Here is a 19,518-nt window from a genome sequence, read left to right on the forward strand (position 1 = left end):
TCATATCCTCCAAGGCAACAATCCAGAAGAACTGTTGTATGTCTGGCAGAGAACGTTAAGTCTTGCCTACCAGATACTCTGGATAAATTGGGCCACCTAGAGGTAACAACAAATGTATATACAACAGGGCAGCCAAACTGCCTCAGTTCTACCGAGCACGCTATACCTCCAACTTCATGCAACCTTTCTGGCAAGACACCACTTTTCCTGGGCTCTAGTCCTCCTTCCTTCTGTGATAGTCATGCATTTATGCTACAATGGGTGTGCTTGGCTTCAGCATCTCTTTTTTCCTCTCTGTTGCCTCTCCAGCAGGTCTAAATGAGTCTAAATCCTTTTTGGGACTAGTACAACCAACAGATGTCTTACAGTGACATAGGATAGCCTTTTCAAAACAAGTCAGCATTTATTACTCAACCGGAATGTAAAATGTTATGGTCTTTAGGTTATAATAGAAAAGGAAAGCTTCCATGCGTGTCCATGTTGGCAGCATCATATATCCCCCTGCCTTACAAAGCCAGGATTTAATTTCTTGCGCTCACGCTGCTCTTACTTAATACAGCTTGCGTGTGTTTCTGGTCTTAATATTTCTCTGTATCAGGCTTAGGTAGTAGTGGGAGAAATCCCTCCAAGTTCCCTGAGAATGGCAGCAGAAGTTATCCTGAAGGCATAGGAAAGGTTCAGAGCCACACACACGTTATCTTGGGGCTAACAAATTACCTTGTCAGTGCTCTACAGTAATTCTTCATGAGTATATTTGTACTGTGGGAGAAACATCATTTCAGGTAGCATGGCCTTTGCTGCTGTCTGTTGACAGGTAAGAGTGTGCACATAGACAGTGATTAGTGGCTCGTCATAACTAGCTCATGTGTGATAGCTTTTTATTGTCTGATGAACTTTCCATGCATCTCATGGCTTGTATGTGTGTATATGCATTATTTGCAACTCTTTTACACTGGGGCAAATACGCTTGCTTAGCAATTCCATAAAAATTCTTTTTTACTGTATTTTAATTTTTTAGTTAACGTGTTCTCTTTCCTTTGGATGGGGGTACTTTGGTGGTACCATGTGGTCATTGGCCATCCATTGTATCCAGTGCCATTCATCTGCTGCTAGATATTAATCATGAATAATGGTATTAATAATTGGTATCTGTTGCTTGCCCCCAGCATCTGTTCAGTCATGACAGTAGGTCCATATTCTCCACCCTTGGGAAACAGTGCTAGTACCTGAAACCTATGCATTTCAGAAGACGACTGTGAAATGCTTATACAGGCAATTAAAAGCTGTTTTTATTATCCTCTTCACAAAGGAAGGAAACACAGAAGTAGAATGTAATACTTACTCATGGTGATAGTTCCAGTTGATTTGGTTTCATTATGTGAAGAGGCTGATGCTGAGAGATATTATGTTCAGAATGGGATGCCTCTCTATTCTGAACACGTATGAATCTACACAAGTGGAGATCTCCAGTCAGAGTTTACTCCAAATAGTCAAATTCAGATAGTCTTGTTTGTATTACAAGGTCTGAGAGACCTTATATTAAAAGGTTTTTGTTATATGCTAAATATTTCATTTGGGTTTAAGAAGCAAGGGAAAGTGGTAAGTGGTGATATCCATTTTTCTAGTTAAACCAAAGCTGCCTTTGAAATTACACTTCATTCTAGTGTTCCACTTCCCTTCTTACATTTTTGCAAATTTCCTTGGCTTTGGGTTTTGTAGTTTGAGGAAAGGATGCTGAATTCACAAAGCAGAGAAGAAACTCTTCTTGTAGCGCTTGGTGATTATACTTGCCTTTGTGGAAGGATTTTTGGAAAGGCAAAGATGTTGCCTCGTAGTTTGTAAACCTGTTGTTTTCTTTGATTGTGAACTCACTGATAGTGATACATAGGAATTTGCAAAACCCTCACAATCAAAGCTTGTAAGGCTAGAATTTTTCTGGTAGCCTATAGTGACAGGCAAGTTGGACTTTCTTTGGAAGTGCTTTTCTTTTGGATTATCAGTGTATCACTGAAAGCTCATTTCTCTTATAGTTAAATATTCTCCTGCATTACAATTGAGTCTATTCAGAACAAAGTATTTATTGATCTGGTCAAAGCTATAAATGTATTTGGGATAAAAAAATTTCTGGTCAAGTGATTTCATCCATTCATTTTAAAAGGAGCAGATGTTTTCTATCTTAACGTTTACTCCATATTTTCTACGACATGATTTATTGCAAGAAACTACTTAAGCTGACTTTTTTAGTTAACTAAATATTGGTACCATATGTGAATGCTAGCACATCATAATTAATTGCAAATGTTGACCCTTTTGTTGACCTTAATTTTCCAGCATGCATACACATAATTGAATCAAACTGTTCCAGCAAGTAGCAATAAATAAATATGACGAGCTAAAATACTTCTTTCCAGTACTTACATATGATAGTACTACTTTTTTTTAATTGAAAATCGGACTGCCTTGAATTACCTGCTAGAATTCAGAATATCAAATAATGGCAAAAAGAGGGAATTCAGCAAATCCCTCCTTTCTCCTTCAAAAAAGTAAGATTCGTATGTAGTAGGCAAGCATAAACCTGGCATCTATACAAGTTTAGCTATCTTCCTGACATTTGCAAACTCATTAAGAATCGATTCAGGTTGCAGAGCTTAAGTATGTAGTAGTGTTTTAACTATTTAGACAGCATCTAGGAGTAGCTCGTTATTAAGTACTTCTTAAAAAAATCTGTAAGTTAGAGAATTTTGTAATAATCTTACCTATGCTGTATTCTCATGCTTTTTATTTGTGGTTAATTTTAGGCCATTTGAAGTAAAAAGTACTTCTGTATAAGCCTCAGGCTTTATTTAATATAAAGTTATTTAGGCTCCAAGCTCTTACCTAACCATGTGGACTCCCCTTGCAGTCTGTAGAGCTCTAGAAGCTTAAATGACTCTGTGAATTGGACTGGATATGCCTGGGACAAAACTCCTTCCAAAACTAGATACCTGCTTGTGAATTAGGGTTAAACATAGTCTTTGGGACTGAGGTCAAAAGCAACCTGCTGTAACTCTGCATGAGCTCTACTCCGCCCCCTTCAGTCATTCAGGTTTTGCTGGTTGTCATGATAAAGGAAAATTTCCAACTTATCATCTTTACAGAATAATGTAATAGGGGCACAGTCCCTGATCACCTTCCACCTGCATCGTTGTGGAAAGCATAGTGATTTGGATACTTGAATGAACCATAGGAGTCATTCTTGTCTGTTGGAGTGGTTACCTTGCCTTTTGTTTTAGAATGTTAGGAGTTGGGGTTTGGTTTGGTTTTTTATCTGATTATGCTACTGGTTTGTTTTCTTTTAAGTTATGAAATAAAAGCTGCTAAAGACCTGGAACGGTACAACAGAGAGGTCAAGAAAGCTACGGGGCAGACAGTGCACCGACCAACAAAGGAGGCAGAAAAACAGAAACCCAAGCTGAAGATTTCGCCATCCGACCAGCAGAAGCTTGACAAGATATTTCATGCTCAAACTGAAAAGAAGCGGAAACCTGAACAGCCTACGAAAATTGTGACAGTGCCTTTTTCTCTGAGTTCCTGTAGATGTCAGCTTCAGAGACATGAGAAAAATAATTCAGATGAACAGAAGCTTTTCCTGATCCGTCGTCAGAGTTTTCCTGATGTCTGGATATTTGCTACTGAAAAAAAGTTAATGTTGCTGAATCCATATAGATTGGAAGAAGCCCTGCTACATAAAAGGTTACTGATGAATCATAAGCTTCCAGTAGAGAAACTGGACAAGCCAATTGTGTTAATGGACAGGTATAGTACAATTGAGAAAAAAAATTGTATATTATTTCAAGTATTGTTTGATAACTATTTACAGAAAACTCTGGTAAGGCCCTGTTTGCTAATTATGTGATTATTTGCACATTCATTTATCTGTAAGAACAGATTTTTGTTACCTTCTAGTAATGAGCAGGCCTGGCCGTACTCCAGTTGAAATAAGTATGAATTTTGACCATTTTCATCGGTAATGCAGTGAAGACAAATTTCCTCCCCCAAAAGAAAATTGTGTTCCACATTTTCACAACTTTACCTAACTTCCCCCATGGATTATGTAATTGTTATTATATGCCTAAACTTGATCACTCTTTAAGATATGTGAATAGCTGCTATTTTGTTTCTTTAAACCAATCACTTTTTCAGAGTACCTTTAAAAATCTTGATCACTTTTAATCACTTAACTACTTTTGTCAGTATTTTTCTCAAAGTTTTAATTTTCAAATTAAGGATTTTGGCTTTTAACTCTTTGGGGATATTTTTTTTCCAGTCTTCTTGGTGGATCTCAATATATGGCTGCTCTTTATAAAATGCAGAAGGATTACCAAAGTTTCAATGGATCAGGGTATTTGTCAGATCCAAGGCTTGTAGCAAATGGATTCCAGATAAAAGTGATAGAAGGTATGATGGTTTTAAAATCTTTTAGTCATATTCTCCTGATTTAATGATTTAAATGATTGTTAATGTAGATCATGTTATTCTACATCACTTTATCATTTAAAGTACTGACATCCTGCTTTGCTTAATGTTGAGATTTTATTCCTTGGCAAAGAATGTAATCTCCTACATAAACACCGAGTAATAGAAACTGATAGCTGAACAGAATACTTCAATAGTATTTCAAAGAATGCTCTGAAATCCACATTATCCTGACTTATTTTTTTCGTCTTTCTCAAAATGCTGGGTGTTGATATCCTTCATTGGCATTCTGACAGAGCTTATATTAAACTGATAAGACTTCCTCAGTCTTGGCAGTTTCTTCTAAGATGAAGATTATACGAGTACACGCTTTAGCTGACTAGTCCTCTGCTGTTGAGCAGTTGAGGAGGTCCAGTGAGGAGGTGGATCTGGTTATTGACTCACTTTTATATCAGGGTTGCAACACAGAGCCCAAAGGGGCCAATAAAGAAAGGGTGACAGGATCATCAACATACCTTTTCATAGAGTTCGATCTGAACTTTTTTTTGAGACAGCCTATTTTTAAATGCCTCTATGTTGATCACAGAATAAATCTGTTTCACATAAGATCCTTTTACCTTAGCAAGAGAGATCAAATGTTTATATATTTTTCTGAAGAATGATTTATAGGGATGCTGTTGGAAACCCAGGGGCAACCCACCAAGGGTCAGTTCTTCAGACCAGGACTTCTCCAGCAAAATTCCGAGAAAAGCAGACGTCTTTGGGGGTAGTACCTAGCTGACAGCTCAGAGAAAGGATTCACTATAAGAGCTGTTAGAAATGCTATAGCTTCATGTGTTACAGATCCCCACATATGTACAGTGATGACAGATCTGCTGTAACATATGGGATCTTTTAAGGGTAGGTACAAAAAAAGGGATGTAGAGCAACTCCTTCACTTAGAGGCTGGCTTTTGGGAAGAACAGAGCCTAAGCTTAGTTTTCTTTACTGAATCATGCACAGCAAATCCAAGGAAACTTCTTTCTGACTGGCTAAATTCCTAGATAAATAGCAAAAACTTTGTAGGAGAGGTGTTCGTAGTGATAATCGTAGATTGTATGACTAGTGGAATAAAGTGCATGTTGTCAGAGGCAGCTCTTAAAAGATTTATTCAGTCCAGCAAATCAGAAGCTGAGGAGGTCTATGATATGCCTCTAGACAAATATGGGAGAAAGGGATTGTTGCTTTGCCTTTTGCTTGCATACTCTTTTTTTTTCTTTTTTTCCACCTCCTGATACCTTAAGTTTGCTCAAAATCTAGTTAATGTAAACTGGATGTGAATAAATTGCATGTGAAAATTTGAAGACAGTTTCTAGGCAACAGCGTGATTGGCCGGCCTTGTGGTGCTGGAAATGGGAAACTAGTTTTAGGATAGCTTGATTAGTTTAAGAGCAGAATTGTACAATATAACAGCAAGGGCTTTGACACAGTAACCAGGAAGTAGTAACCGTCTTCCAAACTTGTGTTACCAAGTACATGAAATTAAGGAAACGAAATCTTGTGAGGAAACTGTTCTCATTTGGTTTACAGTTAGGGAAGGTAAAAGTGCTTTATATGCACTATACAGGTCGATGCACCGTGGTCGCGGACTTGATCAGTACCATACGGCTCGTCCGTATGAAGAATGGGAATGTAATTCAGTTCTTTGTCCCAGTCTTAGATTTTTAACTACTTCAATGAAACGTTAATAACATCTGAGGCTTGTCAGTCATGTTTATAAGCTTCTGCTGATGACATTATTGCAGTTACAGCCTCTGTTATTAGAAGAACATACCATTGCAGATGAAGGTAGAAATACCAGCAAACAAATGGAATTTCTTGCGGCCTTTTTTCCAGCTGACCCAAGGATTTTTACTTAATACTTCATCAGTCCCTCCTTTTTCTTTTTTTCTTAAACTCATCCCTGAAATATGCTACTGTCTTCTACAAATATGCTACTGTCTTCTACAAATACTTATTAAAGATGATTTTTAGAAACACGGATATTTGTTATTAACACTCCTTATGTGCCCTTCTCTGGGAATTTCACTATGCAGTTTGCGATTCTTTAATTTGTAGATTCTTGTTGTATAATCTTTACAGAAAGTGACCTGCAGGCCAGGAGTGATTTGTCCCACTTATACCTGAGTATTCTATAGGATTTCTCAACTTTGAGAGAATAAGTTCATCTTGTAAAACATTCTTCACTATCCTTATAGAAGCATTTTTTTGTTTGTTTGTTTGCTGTCTGAATTCAGTGTCTATTTTTGTGGTTTCTTGAAACTCAGACGCAGCCTGAAAGGGAGGCATTCAGATGTTGAACTATAAGTTGCCTCAGAAAAGTTTTATTCCTTCAGGATATATTGTTAGTTTTTTGTGACCGGAGTTGCTGCTTTGCATGGTGAATGATAAAGTCATAGCTTGCTGTAGAGAGAGGTGTCCAGAATGCAAACGTGCACTTAACCCTTAGTTTCACCTTAGCAGCATCCATAGGAGCACACCTGAACCCTATTCGCTGTGCACCTACCTTTATAACTCCTTTTTTTCCAACTTTTGGGGTGAATTGGATCAGTCCTAGTATTTGTTGTTTCTCAACCAAACTATCAACTCTTCCTTACTGTCAAGGTCCTCTGTAGTATATTTGAAGGTCTGTACTTTCCTTTGGGATTCCAACCTTGACGTGGTCATACTAGATGTCCCGTTCTCACTGCTGGTCATTTTCTTATTAATAGCCACTAGGGCATGGCTTCCTTTTTCATCCTGGGTTAGGAGTTTTATTTTCTGTGGTACAAAATTTCCTTTTTCTGACAGAGACATCCTTTTTTATGTCACAAGCAAAGGTTCCACATTTTTAGCTTTGAATTCGAATGTGAAAGTGTTATTTCTGGTGATTTCTTCTTGCAAAATAACAAGCCTTTCTCTTGATCCGTGTGGATAAGTCTGTGATGCCATCAGTAGCTCTAAGATACCTTCCATAACAAGAAGAAAGGAAACTTAGCTGCTCCAATTCAATGTTTGGCAGTTTTAGCAGAAGAAGAGGCTTTCCTTGACCCATGGTGATCTCTTGAAGAGGACTGTCAGTCTAGTAGGTTGCATTGATTATTTGTTTAAATCTCCACACATATTCAGCCAAAGGAGAAGGACCCTGCTGCCAAAGCAGAAGTGCTGTCCATTATCATATATTAAGTCTATTCATAATACTCAGTAATTTGGAACGCAAGACCTCTTGCTTTGATATTGAGCACCTCGCTAGGACTGTTTCCTAGGTGAGCGTAATGGCTTGAATATAAGACCATAAATTCTTTCCTTATTTCCTCTTGGTGTGAGGGGTGTTTTACAGGACTGGTTATTAAATAACAAGAAAATCTGAACAGCTGCCTTAATTTGGAAGGTGACTTTGGTAGTTCCCTTGTTGCATTGGGCTTGCATCTCAACTGGTCTTTGTTAAAGATGCTTCTCGCAGTTTAAATTCCTGCCTTTTGGCAACTTACGGCGTTGAGGAACTTCATATAAAGATTTTGATTCTGACACTTTCTTATTTAACAAAGACCACACCCTACATAGTATTAGTTTTTCCTTATTTGGATGACTTGTCTGTAAGGGACAACTTCTCTTACAGGATAAAAAATAATTCATTTGTCTTGCACGAAATTTGGCAGGTCTTGGGATTAATACTCAGAAATTGAATCTTATTCCCTCACAGTGCTTGGAATTTGCAGAAATACAACTATACTCTTTAATGGCCAAGACCTTTTAGCTAGTAGGGTGGTTTTGAACTTTAGTTACTCCAATAACCTCCAGTAGCCTTTCTCAAAGGCATAGCACAGACATGGCTCGCTCTGAACCCCGTGGCACCATGTGACACCAGATGCACAAGCAGACAGAAATTCGCCTGTTTCTGGAATACCAGGCTGTCTTCCCAGTATTCAGTTGGAAATTATGATATCTGTCCTAACTCATGTCTTCTGTTCTCTTTGTCTGGGCAGGTGCTAAACAACATCTGTATAGTAATGCCATTTTGTTCCCCTTCTCGTTCTCCTCCCTCTTGTGGTCCACTTGCTTAGTTGCAGGCACTTCTCTTTCTGATTGAGGAGCCCGTTCTGTTGATTCTGGTGTATTTCTGATCCCACGGACAGCAAGACTGATGTACTTGACCTCAGCTTGAGCATTGCCAATGCCGTTAGTTGATCAGTGGTCAAGGCAGTTTTAATTTCAGGATTTTGTGCCTAGTGTTTGGAAGCCCAGAACCATGCCCTTATTACCAGATCTTCTGCCACTGCACATGGGCACCTTCTGCCATGTTAGAGTTGGGATGTTGAACTGTTCTTGGAGTTAGAATTGGGCTGGATTTTTTCAATCACAAATGGTCTTTTGATTTTTCTTAATAATAGAAAGCTATCAACTATTTATTAGACTTGTTTGCTTAGGTGGTTACATTTTCAATTATGTCAGCCTTATATTTCTGAGAAGTTTTTCTTGGACTCTTCCTAGTCGGTTTTTGAAAGGTCTTATTAGGCCTTTTCTTCCTAACAAGGACTCAGTTCCACATGGAGTTTCATTCTTGTTCTGTCATTTTGGTGGGAAAACTGAACTTCTGGGAATGTTTTAGTTTTTCACAAATGCAGCCTTTGGATAGTTATTTTCACAAGACTGCAAGAGTTTCAGGCCTTACTTGCCTATTTTTTCATTTGAGGGAAAGTCCTGTTGCTCTCTTGTTGCTAATATGCTCTCTTATCATAAGACAGGAATGTAATTTACTGTTCAAAGACTCTGTATAATTGCAGCCAAAGTTGTTGCAAGTATCCTAGGTCTTGAACATGCCCTATCTTCTTGTTTTGGTAGACTAAGATCTTTTTTAATGTCTCCTTGTTTCTCTTTGTATTGACTTCTCAGCAGTCTAAGGAGTTTTCAACTAGATTTTCTCTGGATAGCTGACAGTGAAAAACAAATTGTGAAATAGCTCAGAAAAAGCTTCTTGCTGTAAGTATGTCAGTTAGGCAAAATCAATGGTTTCTTTGTGGAACGTGCCAGTTGTTGTGATTTGCAAAGCTGTGACGCTGAGCTCCAGTCCGTCTTCCACTGCCCTCCCGCCCCCTCATGTCCTGGCCTTACTGAGGTTTAAGTGATGCTACCTTTGGGAGAGCAGACTGTTTGCTTTTACTTAACTCAGTATTCTGGGATCTGCCAGGCATTTTTTTGCTGGGTATAGCTTGCAATGACCCCTGCATACAGAGGAGCGTTTCAAAAAAGATGGATGGATTGCTTTCCATCCACTTCTTCTTAAGATGTGTTTGTTATATACCTTCACAGCACATCTGTGTGTTTCCCGCCGTGAAACTCCAAGAGAGATGTGAATTCTTGGATGGAAAGGAACCGAGAGCAAGGAACATGTCTTACCTGTTTTTGTAACAATGGTGGGCCTTGGGCCGAGGTCCAAGGCAAACTGTTAGGGTGGAATTGTCTGCCTGATAGAATATGTGTACCCAACATATATATATCCAAAGAATGTGCTTACAAGGCCTCGAAGAGCAGTAATAGGTAAATAACCCATCTTCCCTGGTAATACAAGCTGCCTCAGCTCTTGTAACCGACCAGTGGAAAATCATGCTGCTACTTAATTTCACTTTGATTTTGACCATAGACTGGAAGATGGATAGTCTTATAGTGTCACCTAATCTAGGTGGCAGCTGGAAGAGGAGAGTTTTTCCTGGCCATCAGGAAGGAATTATCCAAAGATGATTGCGAATGCTTTGTTTGGAAAGAGAAAGGGGAAATTTGTAGCAATGAGAAATCCACATTTTTAGTCAATTGAAAGCTAGTTTATTTGTTCACGGAAATATTTTCCTTGGAAGTTCCAAAGCATTTCATAGAAACTACTGTGGAAACTGCTTGAAGACTGCTGTTTGAATACTCAAAAATCTTAATGTATATTTTGTCAAAAATTTACAAGTACACTGAGGCTCAGATGTCTGCTTATGTCATCAAATGTTGCCAATATCAGAATTCCTGCAAAGGCTTGCAGATAAATGTGTGTTAATCAGGATACAATGGGGTACTTTCCAGTCTAAAGAATGTAAGCACAAAAGGAGAATGACACAAACAGAAATACCAAAGAAGAAAACCTCTTAGCCAGGATTTGTATTGTTTGTTTTTATGTTAGACTCTTTAAAGCCCCCTTTGACTTCAGATTAATGAGCAACATGGTGAAGTCAAATCTGTCTGTCAAAATTGCAGACAGTAAAATTGCTGTTGGTAAAAGTGAAGAGTATTGAGCATTAGCAGTCATCTTAGCAAGCGTGTATCATTGGTTTAGTGGATTTGAAAAAAAAAAAAAAAAATAATGTTTTGCAAATCCAGAACCTCATTGTCATGAAATTTTAAAAGGAAGTACTGGAAATACAAGTTTTTAAAATGAAAATCTTAACACTTGATACTTAACAAAATTTTCTGTACTGTCTTCAGTAGCATATAGAGAGGTAATTATTGGAAGGTTGTCAAATAGACTAAGTTTTCCTTTTGGAGAGAAAGCAGTGTAATCAGATGGTCTGAAACAGTTTCTCAAATCTAGTCTTTCATTAAAGCAAAATCAGGATAAAAAGGAAGAGAAAAGAGCTTAAGGAGATTAAAAACAGACTTTATCTTATGCTCCTGCCTCTTACTGGCAGACTTTCTCATGGGGAAATATTGGCATAGTACATCATCTTATCTCACCTTTAATAACTGGCGAACTTTCAGGTAGTTTAACATTTTACTTTAAGCTGAATCTGATCACAGGCTTACAGTAGTACATAAAAAAAATATGTCTGTTTTTGCTGGCCACGATGAGGGAAAGACAGCTTGAAAAAGAGAAGGAAGACAATGCTGGGTGAAAAAGGAAATAAAATTTCAAACTTAAAGCAATATGTAGCTGGAAGGACGTTACGTGACTTTTTGGGGGGCTGGGGAGTTTTTTCCCTATATCAAGTTCCCACTCTTGTCAAAGTATCTCAGCTCTTGTAACCGACCTTTAAAGCCGTGAAGCTTAAAAAGGCCCAACAGCATTATTTACTTGGTGACACACCATATTAGAAAAATTTTCAACCTGCACAGTCCTCCTGTTCATCTGTGCTCTTATTTAATGACTGTAAAATAAACGGTGCCTGGTCATGGATAACAGTCTCATTCTACTAGCTAATGAAAGTACATTGTGGTGACTTATATTGCATGTATTTTTTCTTGCACTTCTGAAATATTTCACATCGTTTGAATCAGAAACATGAATGATCCCTTATAACAGCTTGTTAATTTAAGCCACCTTGTAGCAATCTATTTGTCTCCAGCTTTTTTGACTTTGCAAAAAGGCAAAAAACATTCCTGAAGCAGGCTGACTATAATTTATCCTACCTGGGGTCACTACACAAGGGTGGGTTTATTTTCATTATGAATTGTCTTCTTCCATGCCCTCCCTGTTGAAGCTCTTCACTGCTTAGACTTGTGCAGGGAAAGGGAAGGTAGCCGTGTGGTTTGGGTTGAGAATTCTGTGCACCCAACGTGAATGAGAGGAGGAGCCCTGAAGGACCACGTGAGGATATGTGAGCCTGACCCCTGGAGAACTTCCTTCTGACTGGGAATGGAAGAAAAGTTAGCTGTACAGTAGCAGTTTCATTAAAATTTTTTGCGAGTAGCGTGAACAAGAAGTGAAATCTCTTACACGTCAAAGATTGACTAGATATTTTGTTGGGAAGGTTGTTTAAATGTTTTATCCATCATTCCTATTCAGAGTGGTACCTGTTGTAGCAGTGGTACCATATGAGTGATAGTATGAAGTCTGTCATAGAGCCTTTAGTTACATGGGCTTGAGCTGTTCTTCTGCTGCGGTAGGAGAAAAAACTGCTTTTTATTTCAGTAGAAGCTGAATTTGTTATGATAACGTTTGAACTCTACAGAGGTATAAAGAAAAAACAGAGCAAACACTCTGTTTTAATTTTTTTGACCTAAATTGTATTTTATTGCTAGTTTCTACTTTAATTTCATATATGTTTAATTAAAGCCATAGAAGCTTTAATTAAAGGTAGGCTCAAGACTGGGAATGCTGCAAAATGTTTCAAGCATTTAAACAATGCCAGCTAGGATTTGAATTAAAATAAGATGAGGCATACGTGATGTGAATAGGCACACATCATCATAATGAAACATTGGACAAATAGATGCTTTTCACTCCTAGGGAGGAGCAAAAAAAGTTTCCTGATTTTATTGACTTTGTGAGACTAATTTACTAGGTGATTTTTACATCTATTTAATTTTCTCTGACTTGCTCCAGAATAGAAATCAAAGCAGTGTATAAACTACTGTTTTGTTTTTGTATTTTCAGGTGCTTCAGCTACAGAAAGTCACCTGGAAATAGAAGGGATGGCAAATTGTCTGCAATATTATGGTATTTCTGATTTGAAAGAAATTCTGAATGCAGTAGTTCATGGAAATGCAAAGGAAGTACATGAATGTAGGCCTCTCAAAGTGATAAATTACTTGGAGGTGAGACAGAAGTTTGCTTTTAGGTATTGGCCAGCTAAGCTTATAATAAATCCTTAAACAGCTTGAAAATCTTTCTTCAGCTTTCTGTTTTAATTAATGTAGCGCTATTCTAAACAGAAGTTACTTTTGAAAAGGAGAATGCTATATCCTCTCTAATGTGTATGGATTCTGCATCGCTTATCCAAGTGTTTCCATTGGACATATCCAAAACAAGTCGTCCAATGTGATATCATACATGCTGAAAGCTGATGTGCACAAAATGTTTTTACATAGGCAGTTTTCAGACTAGAAAGGCATTTCTCCATGTTAGAATACCGAACTGCCATAAAATTGCTTTACAAATTCCAGAAGGCAGTTGAATCCAGAACGGTCACCAAGATTTAACTCCTTTATAAACCAACCTATGAAGAAGTTATAAAATTAATTAAGGTAATAGTTTATGAAAAGTAGGCATTAACTGAAGCTTAATTCTCATGTAAACCTCAACAAGATGTACATCCTGAAAATCAGAAAGTGCACCATTTCCACTTAAAGAAGAAAAAAATCCTATGATTCATTCGAAGAAAGGGTAGAGATAGACAAATGGGAAAAATTTTTTTCCAGAAAAGCTGCCACTGGAATTGAGATGTTGAAGTAAAAAATGAAGTTTCACATACGGTGTACCCCATATACCTCTGCAAATGCTTGTATTTAGTTAACATCAACAACTTCTGCAGTTAAAGGAAGCACATACTGACAACCAAGAGTCTTGTGAGTCCACTCTATCCAATGCAGTAGTGACTAAGTTCTGCAGTGTGCTGACAGAGAGCAAACCATGTGTTCTTCACAAGCAGCCAGCATTATTAGTTGCCAGAAAGACAGTACTTGAGTAAAAGAATCTTTAATCTGTTTTCTTACAGAAGTTATTACGCGACATTTGGAACTGGAATGACTCTTGTTAATATTTGATATGCAAATAGATAAAATCCTCCATCCAGAGACAATAATGGGCGTGAAGTTTCAGAGACAACTAATATATGTGGTACTAGTTAAAGCTGAGTAACTAACAACAGTAGTTTTCTATCGCTTCTTGTCTTGTCACTTTCTATCATTTCTGTTTTACTAATGCTATCTTTAATCACGGTTCTTAGGATCTCTATTCAAAAAGGTTACCAAAATACATGTCAGGTCTCTTCCTGTTTAAGCATTCGCTAACATGCTTTCCTGAATCAGGCTACTTCAAAATGGAACCTAGGCATTTACAGAGGGTATGTGTTTTATCTTTTAAACATTTGTTATACAAATCTGTCCCTGTCTTTTTGGGGCGGTAAGTATACAGCTGCCTTTGGTGCGAGTTGGTGTATACTACTGAACCGTTCTTGTGCACTCATGAAAGAAGCTTAAAGAAGGGATGAGTTCCGTGTTGAAACAGGAATGGTTTGTAACTTGGTTTGGAGGCGGAAGCTTTATTTCGTCTACTTACAAAATACCCATCAGTCAGATTGAGTGTGATGGAGTTGGTTTATATATAGAGAGAGATACATACACACACGTATACGCAGATACCTGTATATATCTATATACATATATATACACACTTATGTACCTATATATGTATGTATCTGTATACATACATAGATAAACGCACACATATGCACATAAAGGTACATTTCAAGACATTATCAAAGGAAGGCTTATTAAGAGCAATGTTGAGTCTGAGAAACTGTTAGAAGATGTATGTGCAGCAGTAACAGCTGGAAAATACATATTAACTAGGAAGTATATGGCTTGCTGTCATGAAAAAAAAATAGAAAAATAAGCCCTGCATTTTCTTCACCATTCTGGGGGGTTAAACACTGGAAACGCCATTCACTATCATGTTCAGAATTGCAACTTTTATCAGAAATTTCATGTTTGAGCAGGCAGCGTGTCTGCAGCTTTTGCTGTCTTTGGTAGATACTGAAGAAAGAATAGGATAATGGTTAAAGCAGCCACCTTCCCAGGTAGAGAAATAGACCACAATGTTCTTTTTCCCACTTGAAGAGTGGGAGAAAATCCCAGACAAACAAAATGAGAATATTCAGATTAAAACATAAACACTGCTTCAGTCTGGTACAGTGTGAAGGGAGATTGTATCGCACGTCCATTTCTGTCTAGGCAGCACTACTGAAGTACAGAAGAGAAGGCAATGGCAGGAAGGCCCATCTTGGAGCAGGAAAGAAAAAAAACTGACAACTTCTTTTTGAAGTTGCTTGATTCTTTGAGGATGACTGCTTCAGTAGTTGTTTATCAGTCACTTCTGCTTTCACGTGTTGTGAGGTAACTGGATGCAATAGACAATAGTTAATACAATATTAATCTAAAATTTCAGTATAGTATTTTTAAAACTTTGTTTAGCTGACTGCTTGACTTCATTTATGTTAGTTCTAAAGTTTGTGGTGTAGAGTGTGCCATGTGAACTGATAAACATCTTCAGCTGATAATGGTGCCAACAGGAAATCAGACAGTCAGAAACACAACGCATCTTGCAAACAACCCTAAAAGAAAACGAGTGCAAACGTGACCAGGGGACTGACTGTGTGTAACTCCATTGTAGAAGTGTCATGAAATGACCAGTAAGATATGATTAGTTACATTTGTGCTTCTGGAATTTGGAATGTTTATCAGCAGAAAAGAGAATAGTGACCTTTAAACAGTGAGTGCTTAATTCCTGATTTCTGATAGCCCCAGGTTAATGTGTTAAAAAGTGGTACTTTAAAACTATTGGGGTTTTGTTTTTGTTTTTCCTTTCCACAGGGAGAAGCAGTACGTTTAGCTCGGCAGCTGCCCTTACATTTGTCAAAAGAAGATGTACAAAACACAATTTACAGGATGAAGCAACAGCTTGGAAAGGAAAATAAAGGCTGTGTTCATGGTCGTCCTTTTTTTCATCATTTAACAGATATTCCAGAAGTTGACAAGCACGGCTCCATGGAAATTACTCAGTAAATGGAACATTTTGTTTGGGATCATATTTCTCTTGCTTAATTTTGATCATTACTTTGTAATTTCAGTATGTTTTTTGCAAAGCTTTTGTATAATGACTTTTCATTATCATATGTTCACCTCCTAGAGACTTTTTTTTTTATTTAAATTCAAATGCTACTTGAAGATTGGAAATAAATTATGTAGAGAAACAACTTATCTTTTTTTTTTTTTTTAAATTAAAGAAATGTTCCGAACTGGTTTGATGCTTTTTCTTATTGCTGCAGATTTAGAAAATATCAGCATTTCAAAATTTTTTATATGTGAACTGGTTAGAAGATGCTTTCAACAGAGCCTGGCAAAGTTTATTGTACTGAGGACATGAGATGTTAATTTTCAAAGGAATGCCAGATAGCTGTAGGTATTTAAATGCGGCGTTACCATGTGCAGTTGTTATAGTTACACTTTTGTGGTGTTCTATTTGGAAGGTGTTAGGTTGCGTAAATGAGTATTGAAGTCCTAGTGTCCAGTCTTCAAAAAGCTTTTCTCTAACCTGTGCAAATAATTCAGAGTATTTTTAACCTTAGCTTACAAAAGTGTGATTCTTAAAAGACTAGTACACTCTTAAAACTTTAGATCAACAAAAAAACTGGCCAGTGACCTTAAAGATGAAGGGATCAGAGTCACAGGAGCCCAGCTTAGCACTGAAAGCAGATGATGCCAATACATGTGTGTTGGTGCAATGCTAAACACAAACTGTTTGGGATTGGGAAACATAAAACAGTCCTCCCTCAAGGAGAATGTGGCATAACTCAGGCAAAGTCTGCTAGAGAAAGCACTACTGATTCTGGTAAACTTGTTCATTCTCTTTCTACCCGAACATAATTTATACTCCTCTGTTTCAGGTAGTAGCCTACTTCTGTAAAGCTACAGGATTGTGCCTTCTGTACATAGCAGGTGCAGCGTCTCTGGAAGAGTATGTTTAAAAGTCTCAAGAAAGGTCACCTGAAAATTCCTGTCCATCCCCAGTTGTTTTGTTGTTAACAAACCTTTGCACTAGGAAAACTAGGAAAGACCTAGCTTTGTAGTGTTTCTGTGGCTGGTAGGTAAATGGTTGAAGGTTGCTGATGAAAGACCTGAGTGTGAGATGGTTTGTGGACAGGAGTATCGGACCAGACGAGCAAATGTACAATCCAAATGTGTAAATTACTGACCTGTTGCTCTTTATCAAACAATGCTCAACGGGTGAACTAAGTTAAGAAATCACATCACAGCAATACATGAAAACGTATAAATTCTAAACTGAAAGCTAATGATTATATTTTTATGCCATTAAAGTAATTTTATCGTTTTCCTATAGAAGAGGGGTTTATAACTTCAAACTGGAGAAAGGATAAACAAGTACAGAAAACGCTAACTGCATTCTCGCAGTCATTTTAAATTACAATGCTTGTTTTAAGTAGTTACCCCCATTAATTATAGTGTGTTTGCCTCAAAGTAGCTCTGTTAGTCTTATGTAGAGTTCATATATGTGCATTTGGAATGAACTGGTTAGGGGATGCTCTTGACAGCAAGCTGGGAGTACCTTGTGCCCCCACGTAGGTGAAAGTCAGGCTGAACTCCACAGTCTGCTCTGTTCAGCAGCAGGTGGCTGGACCATCATCTGCTCCATTCATAACACGTGCTGATGTTTGCCCAGGAGGCACAGAGAGGAAGGTTTAAAGAATGCAAATGCATAAGGGAAGTTTTGTTTATTACCTCTTCTAAGACGTGGCAGAGTGGTGCAAAGGCCCAAGCTAAGATAAGATGGAGTAGCAAACATGGTGCTCTCTCCCTGTTGCTGCTTTGGGGTGTGCATCCTTCACAGCTGCAAAGGAACAGGAGCACAAGAAAGTGCAGCCTCTGTTGCTGTTCCCCACCTCTGCCCTGCCCATGTGCAAGGTCAGATTGGGAACAGCGGAAGGGCATCAAGTGAACGGCGTGTGATGGTAGTTAAGTGTAAATTGGGAAGGAGAGGTCTCTTCCTGGAGGAAGAGAAAGTTTGCTATCTACTGCTATACTGAAGGTGGGCAGCACAGGGATTGGTGGGGGGAGAGAGCAGGGATGTTTGGAGGGCACAAGTAGGCTATCTTTCCAAACTTAACCGGTGAGCGAGGCACGAGATGAGAATGTCACTGGAAAACTGGACGCTTGTTGGCTCTAAATGTCACTCGGTGCAGAAGATGTGAATTTTTAGAATGGAAGCGAGAAGGTGGATGGAGACACAGGAAGGAGACGTGACTCTTGGCTCCGAGGAGGAAACAAGATCCCAGCCTTGCGGTAGATGCAGAAGGTTATAGTTTGTTTATTTTTATTCTTGTTTAGATACAAACTGAGAGAGTTTAGAGAGTAGCCATTACAGTGAGAAAAGCCAAAGGCAAGCTGGAGAAAGGAAGTTTATCACTAAACTAAGTTTGGAACCTCTTTTATTCAGTTGGGAATAGAAAGAGATTAATAATTGCCGGTTCTTTTCCAAAAGGTAAAATAGCTGTTTCTTAATTATACTGGAGCAAATGCTAGTATCTTTGGTAAGACTGTTATCAGCCTCGAGTACTTTCACTTAACTGGGCTGCTGTTTAGTAGAGAACAAGTTTAACAGGTGTTCAGACCCGAGGCTGAGGATAATAAGGGACTGGTAAATTGGTATGCACAGGTGCCGAGGTGGGCTTAGTTGCTAAGGAAGCAAATTAGTGTCAGGCATTGCTGTGGGTGCAGGTGCACCAGGTTAGGCAGTTGGGAGCTGGGTCTTCCCTAGTCCCGTACCTCCTCCTCTCCTGGCTAGGTTTGCTGCACTTCACAGAATCACAGAATGGTAGGGTTGGAAGGGACCTCTGGAGATCATCTAGTCCAACCCCCCTGCCAGAGCAGGGTCATCTTAGAGCAGGTTGCACAGGAACGCGTCCAGGCGGGTTTTGAATGTGTCCAGAGACGGAGACTCCACCACCTCTCTGGGCAGCCTGTGCCAGTGCTCTGCCACGCTCAAAGTAAAGAAGTTCCTCCTCATGTTTAGGTGGAACTTCCTGTGCTCACGTTTGTGCCCATTACCTCTTGTCCTGAGTTTGTGCCCATTAGCTCTTGTTCTCAACCTCAGAGGGCTGGTATGAATTTCTTCCACGTGTACGTGCACATACAGTTTGTTTTCTGTCTCTGTGGGGTATCAGGGCTTGTCATGTGGCTACGTGCCAGCAGCAAGTGCTGTAGAATGGCTTTGGAGCTGTAAGTCTGGGTGTCTCCCCACCACGGTCCTTGCGGTTGGGGGTGCAAGGTTGAAATTATGAGTTGCTCTGGTACTGTGCTGATGGGAGATGGCTTTACATAGGCTGGGTGTCTCCTTACTTTATCCAGTGTGCGCAAAAGGAAATGTTGTTTCCTGTTCCTAAAGATGCTCTTTCTTTTCCTAGAGATGCTACTGATGCCTCTGGTGATGCATCTGTTTTATGTTCTGTATTTAAACAATAGAAGTACCCCAGTTCTAGATTTAGAAGTTTAAAAGGAGTCAAATGGTGCACTTGATTTAATGGTTCTCAAAAAGGAAGGCGCACCAACTTATTG

At 38.6% G+C, this 19,518-nt stretch overlaps 1 protein-coding gene across 2 annotated transcripts in view; it reads left to right on the forward strand.

Moving 5' to 3' along the window:
• PMS1 (PMS1 homolog 1, mismatch repair system component) overlaps window positions 1–16,189 on the forward strand; it is a 48,774-nt gene extending 32,585 nt beyond the window's left edge. For both annotated transcript variants that reach the window (XM_074595533.1, XM_074595532.1), the window contains exons 10-13: window positions 3,340–3,795; window positions 4,307–4,437; window positions 12,824–12,984; window positions 15,760–16,189. In XM_074595533.1, coding sequence (XP_074451634.1) covers window positions 3,340–3,795; window positions 4,307–4,437; window positions 12,824–12,984; window positions 15,760–15,951 — 940 coding nt within the window. In that variant the 3' untranslated portion in view covers window positions 15,952–16,189. The remainder of the gene's footprint in view (window positions 1–3,339; window positions 3,796–4,306; window positions 4,438–12,823; window positions 12,985–15,759) is intronic.
• Window positions 16,190–19,518: the final 3,329 nt, after the last annotated feature.

Source organism: Larus michahellis, chromosome 7 (assembly GCF_964199755.1).
Source record: "Larus michahellis chromosome 7, bLarMic1.1, whole genome shotgun sequence".
NCBI lineage: Eukaryota > Metazoa > Chordata > Aves > Charadriiformes > Laridae > Larus > Larus michahellis.